General features: G+C 35.9%; 1 protein-coding gene across 1 annotated transcript in view; it reads right to left on the minus strand.

The window, feature by feature from the left end:
- MIB1 (MIB E3 ubiquitin protein ligase 1) overlaps nt 1–15,813 on the minus strand; it is a 91,037-nt gene that overhangs the window by 45,327 nt on the left and 29,897 nt on the right. Inside the window, exons 7-12 of the mRNA XM_084888082.1 lie at nt 15,603–15,786; nt 14,958–15,102; nt 12,766–12,899; nt 7,600–7,707; nt 6,130–6,327; nt 2,999–3,150 (exon numbers count right to left, since the gene is read on the minus strand). Of these exons, the coding sequence (XP_084744208.1) occupies nt 2,999–3,150; nt 6,130–6,327; nt 7,600–7,707; nt 12,766–12,899; nt 14,958–15,102; nt 15,603–15,786 (921 nt within the window). The remainder of the gene's footprint in view (nt 1–2,998; nt 3,151–6,129; nt 6,328–7,599; nt 7,708–12,765; nt 12,900–14,957; nt 15,103–15,602; nt 15,787–15,813) is intronic.

Consider the following 15,813-nt stretch of genomic DNA (forward strand, 5'->3'; position numbering starts at 1 on the left):
TCTAATACTGTCCTGTCAAATTAAGAGTAACATTTACTGAGTTCCTATTATAGCCAAGGCATTGTGGGGAACATACAAATGAACATGAATGCCCACAATTTAAGTAGAAAGGTACATAAAAATGCATATACTTAGGGACAGCACAAAGCAGATTATAGGTGCAGTAAAATAAGAACACAGAACAAGGAAGTATACGGCAAACAGAAAAGTTTCTATGGTGAGATCTAAGAGTTCTAAAAGAAAGATAAAGAAAAAATGCTTAAATGAAAGAAGAAAGAAACAAACTATCTTAAGAAAGGAGAGTAGAATAATGTAGCTGAAGAGCAAGGTAGGCAGATGGCTTTTATTTAGTGAGAGATAAAGTCAGAAAGACTCAGGACACACTGTAAATGAGTCTGAATGCCAAGTCAAGGTGTAAAGATTTTATTCTATGATACAAACACCAATAAAGGCTTAACTGCAACAAGACTGAACACAGTCCACAAAAGGTTGCACCAAAAGTGTCCACCTCAGGTAACTGGGGAGGCTGAGCCACTGGACCTTTAGGACACCTAGCCACTCTATCAACTCAGGGAACCTCACAAAATTCGGAGACAAAGAAACAGGTCACAAATGAAAGAAATAGAAGAAAGCAAACGACTGACTATAGAGTTCAAAACCACAGTTATAAGGTTTTTCAAGAATTTTCTAGAAAAGGTTGATTAATTTAACGAGACCCTCGAGGATATGAGAAAGGATCAGCTAGAAAGTAAGCATACACTGACTAAAATAAAAAATAATATACAGAGACCCAACAGCAGACTAGAGGAACACAAGAATCAAGTCAAAGATTTGAAATACAAAAAAGCAAAAAACACTCAACCAGAAAAGAAAAAAGAAAAAAGAATCCAAAAATATGAAGATAGTGTAGGGAGCCTCTGGGACAACTTCAAGTGTATCAACATCCGAATTAGGGGGTGCCAGAAGAAAAGAGAGAGCAAGATACTGAAAATCTATTTGAAGAAATAATGACAGAAAACTTCCCCCACCTGGTAAAAGAAATAGACTTACAAGTCCAAGAAGCACACAGAACCCCAAACAAAAGGAATCCAAAGAGGACCACACCAAGACACATCATAATTAAAATGCCAAAGGCAAAAAGACAAAGAGAGAATCTTATAAGCAGCAAGAGAAAAACAGTTAGTTACCTACAAGAGAGCACCCATACAACTGTCAACTGATTTCTCAATAGAAACTATGCAGGCCAGACGGGAGTGGCAAGAAATATTCAAAGTGATAACTAGCAAAAACCTACAACCAAGATCACTCTACCCAGCAAAGCTATCATTCAGAATTGAAGGTCAGATAAAGAGCTTCACAGATAAGAAAAAGCTAAAGGAGTTCATCGCCACCAAACCAGTATTATATGAAATGCTGAAAGATTCTTCAAGAAGAGAAAGAAAAGGTAAAGATAAAAATTATGAACAACAAATACATATCTATCAACAAGAGAATCTAAAAATCAAGTGAATAAAAAATCTGATGAATAGAATAAACTGATGAATATAATAGAATCAGGGGCATAGAAAGGGAGGACTGACAATCTTCGGGGGTAAAGGGGTGTGGGTGGTGCCAGAAGAGACTGGACAAAAATCATACACCTATGGATGAGGACAGTGGGAGAGGGGGGTAAGGTCATGGGGTGGAATGGTGTGGGAACCAGGTGGAGGGGAACTATTGGGGTATAAAAAGAGGTACAACTGTAATAATCTGAACAAAAAACTGAAAATGGAACTCCCATTCGGCCCATTAATCCCTCTCCTAGGAATATATCCTAAGAAACTAGAAACACAAATCAGAAAGGAAACATGCACCCCTATGTTCATAGCAGCACATTTACAATAGCTAGGATTTTGAAACAGCTTAGATGCCCATCAGCAGGTGATTGGATCAAAAAACATCTACACAATGGAATACTATGCTGCCATAAAAAAGGAAGAATTCTCATCATTTGCAGCAACCTGGATGGAATTGGAGAACATCATGCTGAGTGAAATAAGCCAGTCAATGAAAGAGAAACACCACATGACCTCACTCATTTATGGATAATAAAGAACATTATAAACTGATGAACAAAAAGATAGATACAAAGACAGTAAAGCAACAAACAGACTCAAATTACAGCAGGGAGGATAGGGAGATATGGGGGAGATAAGAAATCAACCGAAGGACTTGTATGCATGCATATAAGCAAAACTAATGGACAAAAAACTCTGGGGGGAAGGGCATGTATGGGGGGAGGGGGGGAATGGAAAGATATGTACACATATAATACCTTAATAAAAAAAATTTTTTTTAATTTATACAAAGAATTATATTATTGCCCTAGATGGTTTGACTCAGTGGATAGAGCATCGGCCTGTGGACTCAGGGGTCCCAGGTTCGATTCCAGTCAAGAGCATGTACCTTGGTTGCGGGCACATCCCTAGTAGGGGTGTGCAGGAGGCACCTGATCGATGTTTCTCTCTCATCAATGTTTCTGACTCCCTATCCTTCTCCCTTCCTCTCCGTAAAAAATAAATAATATTTTTTTAAAAAGAATTATATTATTAATAAGCAATTAGGTAACTTAATAGTTATTTAGCCACAAGTTTAAAAAAATAATTACTATGCAAATGGATTAACATGGGGTTTAGAGGACACCCTAAGAATGGTCTTAAAGAAACATAAATTTCAAAATGCACTGCATCCTAATTAAAACTTTACAATTTAAGTGAGTATTCCTGATCCTCTATATCCATATTAAATATATATTTTGACATTTCATACTTCATTAGTTTAATAACACAAAGAATCATTAAAAAATTAATCTAGTGAAGACAATTTCCACAGACCTTAAAATGATTTAAAATACTAAAATAATCAAAAATTATTTCCTTATCAGTATCAGAAAAAGAGAACCAGCAACAGAAAAATATTCTTAAACTGCATATAAAATGGTGAAAGATACCATTTTTACCTGGGATTTCCTCTTAGTGCAGCATGATGTAGGGCATTAAACCCATTATTGTTTGTAATGGTAACATCTGCTCCAGCTTCCAGAAGGACTGCCAGGATATCATCACGTTTCTTACTTATTGCATCATGAAGAGGAGTATCACCTTCAGAATCCTTTTTTTTAATTTAAAAAGATTTTCATTAGTTCTTTTTCAATCATTCTCATCTGTAATTATTAATACTTATAATAAACTACTAAACAAAGAAACAAAAACAGAACCATATCCAACAACCATCAATAAAGCATACTATGGGTTTAATTTAATAAATGTAGGCAAGAAATAGCATTATAATGAATAAACTTATACTCAATCTAAATGACAAACACAATAAACATGCTGTAGCTTTAAAAAAAAAAAATGAAAGAAATTAAATACCCTCAAAATAATTAAATAAATAACAAAAATAAGTGAGGTGGAAAAGTGGCCAAAAAATTCATTCATTTAAAATCACTTGCTAATACCATTTTCCTACCATTAATTGCTGTACCCTGAAACTCCATACCAAACCTACACCAATCTCAGGGCCCATGGCAATTAATTAAAAGTCAGTGGTTCTCAACCCTGGCTGTACTTTAGAATCTGTTGGGAAGCTCTTAAAATCTTGTAATAAAATAAATAAATAAATAAATAAATAAATAAATAAATCATGTAATCCAGACTGTCCTTCAGATCAACTAACCTAGAATCTCTGGTTGGGACTCAGGCATTAGTAGTTTTTCTGAGTTTCCCAGGTGAACATATTGTAATATATTGTGTAGTCACTGTTAAGAATCATTACTCTAAACATTTTCAAAGGGCAGGAAAGAGAGTATTTAACTCAAAGTGAAAACAAATGTAAAAGAAAATTTGGCAGTCTCAGTCTATGTTTTTTTTCCCCAAGTTGATTACTTCCTTCATTAATCAACCAATGTAGCAATAAATTTTTATTCATTATTAGTCATCTGTGTAAATGGGTAATTTAGTCTTCATTCATTTCATAGTTTCATAAATACTATTTTCAGTAAAGCCATATATAGTTACCACAGTGGCCAAATCTAGGCTGCCCATTTTTATAATTTTATTTACATAGCCACACACATGCATTTTATGTATTATCTACTAGAGGCCCAGTGATGAAATTCATGAACAGGGGGCTGGAAGCAGGATGAGGGTGGTGGTGTCCCTCAGCCCAGCCTGCACTTCTCCAATCTGGGACTTCTTAGGGGATGTCCAACTGCCAGTTTAGGCCCAATCCCACAGGCAGTCAGACATCCCTCTCACAATCCCGGACTGCTGGCTCCTAACCGCTTATCTGCCTGCCTGCCTGATTGCCCCTAACCGCTTCTGCCTGCCAGCCTGATCATCCACCAACTGCTCCCCTGCCGACCTGATCACCCACAACTGCCCTCCCCTGCTGGCCTGATCACCCACACTGCCCTTCCCTGCCAGTCATCTTGTGGCAACCATCTTGTGGCAGCCATCTTGTGGTGTCGCGCAATGCCACCTAGGCTTTTATTTTATAGGACTAGGCCAGGGGTCTTCAAACTACGGCCCGCAGGCCACATGCGGCCCGCAGAGGAGTCTGATCCGGCCCGCCAGGTTTTTTGGGCAGTGAGCGCAGCCGAGGTGTTACAGTAGGAATTAGTAGTTCATATAGTCCGGCCCTCCAGCTCTCTGAGGGACCGTGATCTGGCCCCCACTTTAAAAAATTTGAGGACCCCTGGACTAGGCTTTTATTATATAGGATGGCTACTTTGGTGCTACAATGGCAGCATTGGATAATTGTAATAGAAATCATATGAAAGCCAAAAATATTACCTGGCCTTTCTTAAAATATATTTTTTTAATGATTTTTAGAGAGAAAGGAAGGGAGAGGGAGAGAAAGAAACATCAATATGAAAGAGTAACATCGATCAGCTGCTTCCTGCAAGCCTACCTACTGGGGATCAAGCCCACAACTGGGGCATGTGCCCTGACTACAAATCTAATCAGCAACCTCTTGGTGCATGGGACAACGCCCAACCAACTGAGCTGAGCCACAATAGCCAGGGCTTACCTGGCCTTTCACAGAAAAAGTGTGCCAATCCTAAGCATATATTCATCCACCCACATACAAAATTCCCAACACAAATTCAGTCCAACAATCCACCTTTCATCCTCCTATGGTACTAAAAATTCGTGATCTCCAACTTGAAATGGGCTCTTAACCTGATAGGAATACGCTTCTACAGGCTCTCATCTGTCCTCTCTCTAGCTCCCCACAGTAGCTATTTCAATGACCCTTTCTATACTGACCACTCCCCACTCACTCTCACCTAATAACTTTGCCTCCCATATCAGATACACAAAAGAAGTCAGCAGGTATAAATTACACACTCCTTCAACAGATTAATACCATACCTCCAGCGCCTTCCCCATCTTTTAATCCTGCCACCCTGTATCTCAGAAAAACTAGTCTGTAATAATCATCTAGCTGAACAGAATCTCTGACACTTTCGATTCTTGTCACACCCTCAGTCCCATTACTCCTGTTCTACATTGCTTTTCTAAGACCAATCCAAATCAATTCATCTGATTGCTGAAATTTTGAAAGGGAATAATCATTTCGTAGGCGACCCTCGCTTAAAAAAAAGTAGGTCCTACTATAATGAATAAACTTTAAAAACCTATGTATTTCCCAAAACAGAAAATCTCCTAAGACTGGACTAATGACTACACCAAGACTCTTAAATTACATAAGGCTAGAACTAAAATAATTTAAATAGCTATGAAGTAACTATTAGGAAATGCAACCTATTACACTTATTTAAGTTGCTGAAGCCCAATGTCATGATCAATAAAATTAAGTCAATTCGAGTAAAAAATACTTTTGCATGAAATCCCTATCCCCACCCTTCTATATAAGACAGATCTACTTGACACTTCCTTAAAAAGGCTTTTCTAAGAAGGAAGAGCTACCAATTTTATTACATTCTATACCTTTGGTATCACTTACTATGACTAATCATATAAAAAAGAATTGTAACACAGAAATGCTGACCATTGAAGCTAGTACTTCCCTTTAATAAGATCCTAGCAATATCTACAGAATATATTTTGTTAATGGTTTTACCTGTAGACTGGGATGACAACCAAAGTCCAATAAAGTCTTTACAACTTGAAGATGACCTTTATTGACAGCAATATGAAGTGGTGTCTGTCGGCGTTTGTTGCGAGCATTCAAGTCAGCACTGCCTCGATGTAATACTTCAATAACAGCACCTTCGTCTCCAAAAGCTGCATGGTGAACGGCTCTATCTCCATCTTTGTCCTAAACAGCAGAATTAAAATCTGAATTAATGAATATCTTAGAAAAATAAATAAATCTTGAAACTATAATTCATTAAGAACCAAATTGATATAAGAGAGAAAAAAATATTAAATAGAGCCAACAAAATAAGCAGAAATTCACTTTAATAGTGACTAGTCTCAAAAATAAATGACGAATTCTAGATCCATACAGGGGTGGGCAAAAGTAGGTTTACAGTTGTGAGTATACAATACACAAAGTATATTCTTGTACAATTATTTAATACTGTATTATTTGTATTACAACTGTAAACCTACTTTTGCTTATCCATGTATATTATATCAGACATATATTGCACCAATAGTTTTATCAGAAGTAGTTCAATTCTTCATTACCCTAATTTATCAGTCATGATGATAAGCCAATATTAGGAAAATACTGATATATAACACTATACATAAACTTTTTTCCATTTAAAAATTTTACAAAGACTTTTCAAGGACATAAAAATTACACTAACTTAAGTTGAGTGGTTTTAAAAGAAAGATGCCAAAAAATGTGATCTCAATTAGTTTTAAGGGGAGAAATATATCAACATATTAACACTGATTATCTTTAGCTGGTGAGTATACACTTTTCTGTGTATTTAAGAAAAGAAAAACATTATAAATACCACTTCAAAAGACAAAAATGAAACACAAACCAGCATAATTTCATACATCCAAAATTCTAAAACTATTTCAGAGGAATCCAGTAGGTATGCCTCATCTTTTGTAACTGGAGGAGATGAGAGTCGGAGAATTGGTGGTGGCAGGAGCCTCTCCCACCTGCAGGGCAGCACTAAGGATGTCTGACTGCCAACTTCAGACATCCCGAGGGCTCCCGGACTGAGAGAGGGTGCAGGCCAGGCTAAGCGAGACTAAACAATTCTAATATACTGGTTCCCTTACGAGGAAAAAAAACGTAACAGAGGCCTCTGAGTGTCACAAATCAGAAAAAAATCTTGACCCACATGATTTATATTCCCCTTCTCTCAACTTCCCCAGTATAATTCTTGGGTGAACCCAACTGGGATTCCAACAGCAGTTGGGGCTATTGCCAAGAATACTGAGGGATCACAGAAAACCAAGAAATACTTCAAGTTGTCTTTTATCAAATTTTTCTCTTCGATCAGAAAAGTCTTAGGTAAATATTAAATTTCAAAAATGAAAACAATTCATCTAATAATACAAAAGTAAGTACCATTTCTAGGACATTTTTACTGAAAATATTGTTCAAGCTTAGTTTAATTACCTCTGCTTCTACATCCACATTTTGTTTCAAAAGTAACTTCAAAATATCAACATGTCCATTCTGACTAGCAGCTTGCATAGCAGTGTGGCCAGCACATTGTCCATTTACCTAAATAAAATAAAAAAGAATAAAATGTTACAAATCAGAAAGAGCCAATATATAAATATAGTATAGGTTCAAATTTAGTACATTGTATGATTCTATGAAAATAATTTACTCTACCCCAAATGTATTATTTAGAATCAAAGAACACATAAGATCTTCCCAGATAAGAAAAAGGTAAAGGAGTTAATCACCACCAAACCAGTACAAGGAATGTTAAAGGGTCTTCTTTAAGAAAAAGAAGAAAAAAGATTTAAAATATGAATACAATACTAACAAATACATATTTATCAACAACTACTTTAAATTCACATGGATTAAATTCTCACATCAAAACACATATTGTGGCTTAATGGATAACAAAACAACATATGCTATCTACAAGAGACTCACTTCAGATTGAAAGACCCACACAGATTAAAACAAAGGAATAGAGAAAGGTATTTCATGAAAATGGAAACAAACAACAACAAAAAGCTGTTGTAGCAATACTTATACCAGACAAAATAGACTCTAAACAAAGACTATATCAGGAGACAACAAAGGACTCAGCAATTCCACTTCCTGGTATCCATCTGTAGAAACTCAAAATACTAAATCAAAAAAATATATGCTGCTTTATGCTCACTGCAGCATTATTTACAATAGACAAGATACGGAAGTGACTATCAACAGATGAATGGATAATGAAATGGCACACATCCTATATATTAATAATAAAAATGTAGTATGCAAATTGTCCCCTCAACTGGGAATTGTCTGGGAGTTCAACCAGGGGGCAGGGCAGGCTGGGGTTAGGAGGGAGGCCCTGGCCGATGTCGGCAGATGACCGGAAGAAGGGAAGGAGACCCTGGCAACAGCAGGCAGCCAGGGGGAGGGAGAGAGTACCCAGCAGGCAGCTGGCAGCCACTAGGAACCCTATTTCATAGGGATGAGTTTTGTGCACCTCGCCTCTAGTATTCAATAAAATTGTGACTCAACCATAAAAAAATGGAATGAGACATCACCATCTGCAACAACATAGATGACAACCCCAGCTTGTGCCCTGACTGGAAATCGAACCATGACTTCCTGGTTCATAGGTCAACACTCAATCACTGAGCCACACCAGCCGCGCAAAACATTTTTTTTTTTTTTAAATCACTATGTTGTAAAAAAAAAAAAAAAAAAATCACTATGTTGTACACCTGAAACTAATATAATATTGTATGACAACTATAATTTTTCAAAACTTTACATTCCAGAATGGAAAGAAAACTTTTGGGAGGAAAACTTCAATTATAAGATGTTCAAGAGGGAACTTCTATTATAAATGTTCCTCTAAATCAAGAGGAAGGTGCTATTAAAAAAACACCAAATAAACAAACAAACAACAACAACAAAAAACAACAGAAAAGCTAAAGAGAAAAAAAAGTCCCATTAGTAAGAGCTAGAAATTTTTTTCAGTATTTAAGATTATAAAAGTATATTTTGCTCTGGCCAGTGTGGCTCAGTAAGTTGGGCACTGAGTTCCCTTTCCATGTCAGGGAACATGCCTGAGTTTCAGGCATAATCCCCGGTAGAGGGTGTGCAGGAGACAGCTGATCCATATTTCTCTCTCTCCCTTCCCCCTCCTCTCTTTCTAAAAACCAATTTAAAAAAAAATTATATATATATATATATATATATATATATATATATATATCCTTATACTTTTATTCATGGTACAAAACAACTGAACCTCAATAAACCTCTTAATAAAATATATCCTTGTTTTTTTATCTTTATTATTGAAAGTATCACAAATGTCCCCTATTTCCCCCCCATTATCCTTTTCTACTGGTTCCCACCCTACCCCAAGCCTTCACCACTCTATTGTCTGTGTCCATGTGTTATGCATATATGCATATAAGTTCTTTGGTTTATCTCTTCTCACCCTACCTCTCCTCCTTTTGAGATTCATCAGTCTGTTCCATGCTTCAATGTGTCTGGATCTATTTTTTTGTTCATCAATATATTTTGTTCATTAGATTCCACCGGTAAGTGAGATCACATAATATTTGTCTTTCTCTGACTGGCTTATTTCACTTAGCACAGTGGTCGGCAAACTCATTAATCAACAGAGCCAAATATCAACAGTACAAAGGTTGAAATTTCTTTTGAGAGCCATATTTTTTAAACTTAAACTTCTTCTAATGCCACTTCTTCAAAATAGACTCACCCAGGCCATGGTATTTTGTGGAAGAGCCATACTCAAGGGGCCAAAGAGCCGCATATGGTTCGTAAGCCACAGTTTGCCGACCAGGGACTTAGCACAACATTCTCCAAGGGTAAGCATTCCTTTTTACGTCTGTATAGTATTCCACTGTGTAAATGTATGACAGCTTTTTTTATCCACTCATCTACTGTTGGGCATTTGGGCTGTTTCCAGACCTTAGCTATTGTAAATTGAGCAGCTATGAACATATGAGGTGAATATATTCTTTTTGAATATTGTTTTGAGATTCTTAGGGTAGATCTTCCTGGAAGTGGGATCACTGGGTCAAACAGCAGTTCCATTTTTAATTTTTTGTTTTCAGTATGGCTATACCAGTATGCACTGCCACCAACAGTTTACTAGAACATGTTTTTTCATTAAACGATGGGTTGTATTTAATTTATTTACGGCATCATACTAAAACAAGAGTAAAGTTTTATTTTCTTTTAAGCTTCAATCTACAAAGATAAATAGAACTAGCAAAACAGAAACCACACACACACACACATACATACATACACACACACACACACACACACACACACACACACACACTCATATATACAGGAAGCTGAAAAGCAGACTTAAGCCTACTATGAAAAATAGCTATGAAAAAATATGAAAAAGGTAGCAACCCTTTTTCCAAGGAAGCCCAAAAAGCTCGAAGTTGATGAGCTCTGAATATGGGGTTAATATGGTAGTGGATGTTAAATACAAAAGCATCAGTTGACAGTCCTCTTAAAAATCATTTAGATCCCTGGATTCCCCACCTCTGCACAGCTGCTCCACCCTCACACTAACAGAAACCTGAAAATTTATGCTCCAGAAAAGGTAAAGTGTCCCTGGCCACTGTTAAGGATGGGGCAAAGAACTAAAAACAGAAATTTTATGTAAATATTTACAGGCCAAGTCCTAAGAACCCAGGCCCTCTCCCCTTAATCAATATTCATAAGGTTGGTATCAGGTTTATAACTAGCAGAAGAACTGGAGATCTTTCTGGGGAGACAGACCAGCCAAAGAGAAAAGACCTAAAGACCAATACCCAAGAATAATCCAAGGAAATGTCCAGATCACTCGATAGTGAAAACCAGAGTCAACAAACACACACACATACATACACACACACACACACACACACACAGACCTTTTACTGAGCACTCTTATACATAAATGAACAACCAAGGAACACCAACATCTGAGAAATGGCCTCTGACATGAAAAGATTGTATGGAAGAAGTTAAAGAGGTAAAAATAGTTGACTCTGGAAGAATGAGAAAATAAGGTTGAGAAGGAGATGCCATTTTTCATAACAAATCTTGAACTACTTTTCCCTTAAATTTTTAGAATGTATGACATTGTTAAAAAAAAATACCTAAGATACCAATAATTAAATTTTATTTATTTAAAATTTAATACCAGTAATTAAATTTTTAAAATTAAATATAAAATGTAAATCTGCTTGATTAAATATGAAAAAAGTCTGACTCTTTATTTCAAATACAAAAACATTGGTACTTTCCTATCAGTAACAAATTATTTGTGATATATCTTACAACCAATCAAAAAACCACTTTGTTGCCAAAATCAGTTTGGCTCAGTGGATGGAGCATCGGCCTGCGGACTGAAGGATCCCAAGTTTGATTCCGGTCAGGACATGTACTTTGGTTGTGGGAACATCCCCAGTAGGGGATGTGCAGGAGGCAGCTGGTCGATGATTCTCTCTCATCGATGTTTCTAGATCTCTATCCCTCTCTCTTCCTCTCTGTAAAAAATCAATAAAATATATTTAAAAAAACAAAACACCACTTTGTTGTGCTATTGCAATTGCTCTATCAAATAAGCCGAAAATGCTATGTGAGCTCATAGGAATAAGATATTTATACCTTATAATTATAGATCTGATCTTCTTCAAACTGTCTAGCATATCTACATAAAAAGATGTGCAATAAAATCCATCATAAACACAGAGACTACCACTCCACTTACAATCTTGGTCGGCACTAAATATCATATTGGTGCCAGCATGGCAGCAATGGCAAAGCCAAAGGATGACTAAGTAAGAATCAAAATAACCATTTAAAATAAGGGCTTATATGAACAATAAGGTTACAACATAAAATATTAAGATTTACAAAGTGCATGACATCTAAGTCATCCGCCTTACAAACTATGAGAAGTCAAGTTTCACAGGAAAGAAAGGGTAAAAAGTATAAATATTTTAAAAAGGATAGAAGCCGAAACCGGTTTTGCTCAGTGGATAGAGCGTTGGCCTGAGGACTGAAGGGTCCCAGGTTCAATTCCGGTCAAGGGCATATACATTGGTTGCGGGCACATCCTCAGTAGGGGGTGTGCAAGAGGCAGTTGATCGATGATTCTCTCTCATCAATGTTTCTAACTCTCTATCCCTCTCTCTTCCTCTCTCTGTAAAAAATCAATAAAATATATTTTTAAAAATAAAACAATAGAAAATTGCTTATAATATTTATTAAAATATATTTAAAACACATGATGATATTTACATGAGAAAAATTTACTCAATTTCCCAAAAGGACATTAATCACTTAAAAACCTAAATATAAATTTTGTCAATCATAAAATAAAGGCCACAATGTTAAAATAAAATTCCAATAACTTTTAGATATGCATACTGAAAAATGATGACTGGTGTCTTCTTTAAAATATCTCAGAAAAACAAGGACTAAAGCGCATGTGGCAGTCTTAATAAATATTGAAGTAATGTGGCAAAATCTAAATAACTGTTGAAGTATAAGGTTCATTATACTATTCTATTTTAGTGTATCCTTCAAAATAATTTTTTAAATGCTCACATCCACATCTGGTCTTTTTAGCAAATCTTCCACTTTAGCAACATCTCCATTGGCAGCAGCCTTAACTAATTCTTCATTGAGGTCACCAGATTCTTGGGTTTCAAATAATTTCTTCAAGAGTTGGGAGAGTCTTTCTGTAAAGCATAAATAAAGCTGCTAATACAGGAGAATCTCAAATTTTTAACTACTAACAGACAAGCATTAACCATATGCCTATAATATATACCTTTTTTATTATTTTTATAATGTTATTTTTCTATTATGCTACAGATATTACCCATGCAAGTTACTATTACATATATATATATATCTGCATTAAATTTGAGCCCATAAGTATTGCAAGTGTTTTCTAATTTCTATGTCTTTCAAGTTACAATTTCAGAAAAAGCAGAGTTATAATAATAATTCAAGTCATACCAAAGATTTTAGAAATGGACACATCACAATAGGACTACCATGATACAAACTTCCTTTGAGGTCTTAAGCATACCAGCACAGTGAGTCTCTGAGCCCAATGCTACAGATCTTAGAATAAATCAACAGATCGATGATTACGACTCAAAAGAAATGTAGTCTCTATAATATCAGGGGAAATATTTTAGAGATAAAACAATTTTCAGTTGAAAATGGACATCTAAGTGTTAACAACTTATCTCAAAGGTGCCCATTGGTTAGTTTAGACCAGTGTTTCCCAAAGTGTGGTACGCGTACCCCCAGGGGTACAGGAAGAGTTTGGTGGGGGTATGCGTTGCACCGGAGTTTGGTGGGGATATGCACTGCACCGTGCTTAGCTGCACCTAATTCTACGTTCTCATGAGTGAGGGGTACTCAGCGTTACGAAAATTATAGGAGGAGTACACATATGTCAAAAGTTTGGGAAACACTGGTTGAGACTAAAATGAGAAAGAAATAGGGATTTACAGACCCTTTCCTAATATATTTTTTCTAAACAGCATTAATCAGTAGAAAACCTACTCAGTTTTTACTCCTTAATTCTTAGATCTTATTGTAAAGAAACAAAATCACACAATGGGGTAGAGGACCACCAAGTTCACATTGCTTGAGAGAAAAATATTAACCATCCTTCACTCTTTTAATTTATATGTAGTCAGCCTATTATGATACCATCTAACCTCAAGATAAAAATAAACACCATCTGATTTAAACTGTAAGCACACTAGCAGATTTCAGCAGGAAGTAAGAAACAGAAGCAGAGGAAGTGGAAAGCAGTACAAAATAAAATTGGAAGTCACTCTATGTTTTCCTTTACTTTCTTTTTTTTTTTTATTAATATATTTTATTGATTTTTTTACAGAGAGGAAGGGAGAGGGATAGAGAACTAGAAATGTCGATGAGAGAGAAACATCGACCAGCTACCTCCTGCATACCCCCTACAGGGGATGTGCCCGCAACCAAGATACATGCCCTTGACCGGAATCGAACTCGGGACCTTCCAGTCCACAAGCCAACGCTCTATCCAGAGCCAAACCGGTTTCGGCTCCTTTACTTTCTTAATATTTATTTTAATGTTATGTTTCTACCTTCTTTTCTGGATGACAACAATATATCTCAGTAACTTATAATTTGTTGTAGAAAGAACTGAGTCTGTGTACATAAAGCTGGAGCATAGAAATAAAAGACTAAGCTCGAGTCTACCCAAGCATCCAGTATATTCATATTTCAACATGGTTTTCTACTCATTGTAGAATGTATAGTTACTCTTATTGAATACTAAGAGAAAAAATATGGCTGAGATGTAAAAATATCCAGAAAGAAAGCCATCTGCTAGCAATCATGTTGACAACAAAAGGAAAATAAAACACTCTAAGAACGTGATGGTTCTTTGGCAGAAAACAAAAGTTCTGACTTAAGAAAAGAATGTTGAATTTTAGATATCTTAGATTTGATATGGAGAAGCACTCAATATATCTAAGATAGAGCACATATTTATGGAACTTTTCCAGTGCGTACCTCAGCCAGAACACAGGTTGTTCATTGTATGGGGGGGTGGAGGGAAGTGTTAGGAAAAAATTATAAAAAGTTTAAAAGGCAGTTAACCATCAAGCAGAGTTATGTGATCTGAGAGAAAACCAAGAACACATACAACATTAGTGGTATATGAGAACTAGGAAATTAGCAAAGGTTCTAATGTAAATCATATTACTTTTAAAGAAACACAAAATAAAACATACCACCAGATGCATTGCTAATGGCTGATCCTGCGGATGCCACCTTGGAAACTGCTGCTGGATTATATGTCCAGGATGTGCCACAAACTTCCACTTTTAAATCGCTGTCTGAATAAATCTGTTGTACTCGGCCAACTTTACCTAAAGTCTTTAAAAAAAAAAAAATTAGATTCATGTTTCCAAGTCCACAGTATATACCATAAAAATCAAACACCTGGTTTTACATGTTTAAAGAATTTATTTTATTTTGTTCCTAAAGGAAAACTTATATATATATATTGTTTATTGGAGCACTAGTATATAAATATTGAAATTTGTCTTTCAGGTGTTCTTCCTGTACCCTCTTTCTTCACTAATACTTTTATTTTAAATAATAGTATTTAGTCCCAATTAGTACCTTATCCCTACATTACATTCTCCACTAATGACTCTATCAAAAAATATTAACTGTAGTCCTTTTTGGACCTTCCCTGGCTAATTTAACTGGAATAACTTAGAAAATAAAAAGCGTAATTATGCCCAGCTGCCAATGAAGAACACAATTCTCGAAGAATTATGCTAATTTAGTTTATAAAATTAAAAGTACTTTTAAAACTTAACATAAGCATGGTATAATTCCTAGTCCAAAACTATTTTATATATACTTACTGGGAGCATAGCTTCAGCCCATTCTCCATGTCCTCTTTGCAGAAGCTTAATTCTTTCCAGATCATAACAAACTTGTACAAGATCACCCACTTGAAACTGTGAGGTGCCTCCTTCTGCACCTTGAGCAGCATCCCCACTTCGGACAATGTTTGCTTTAGTGAGAACAGCAGGATTGAAGGTCCACCTAAGGATCAAAGCCAAAACTCAAAAT

This window comes from Pipistrellus hanaki, assembly GCF_964339955.1.
Source record: "Pipistrellus hanaki genome assembly, chromosome: 6".
Lineage (NCBI taxonomy): Eukaryota > Metazoa > Chordata > Mammalia > Chiroptera > Vespertilionidae > Pipistrellus > Pipistrellus hanaki.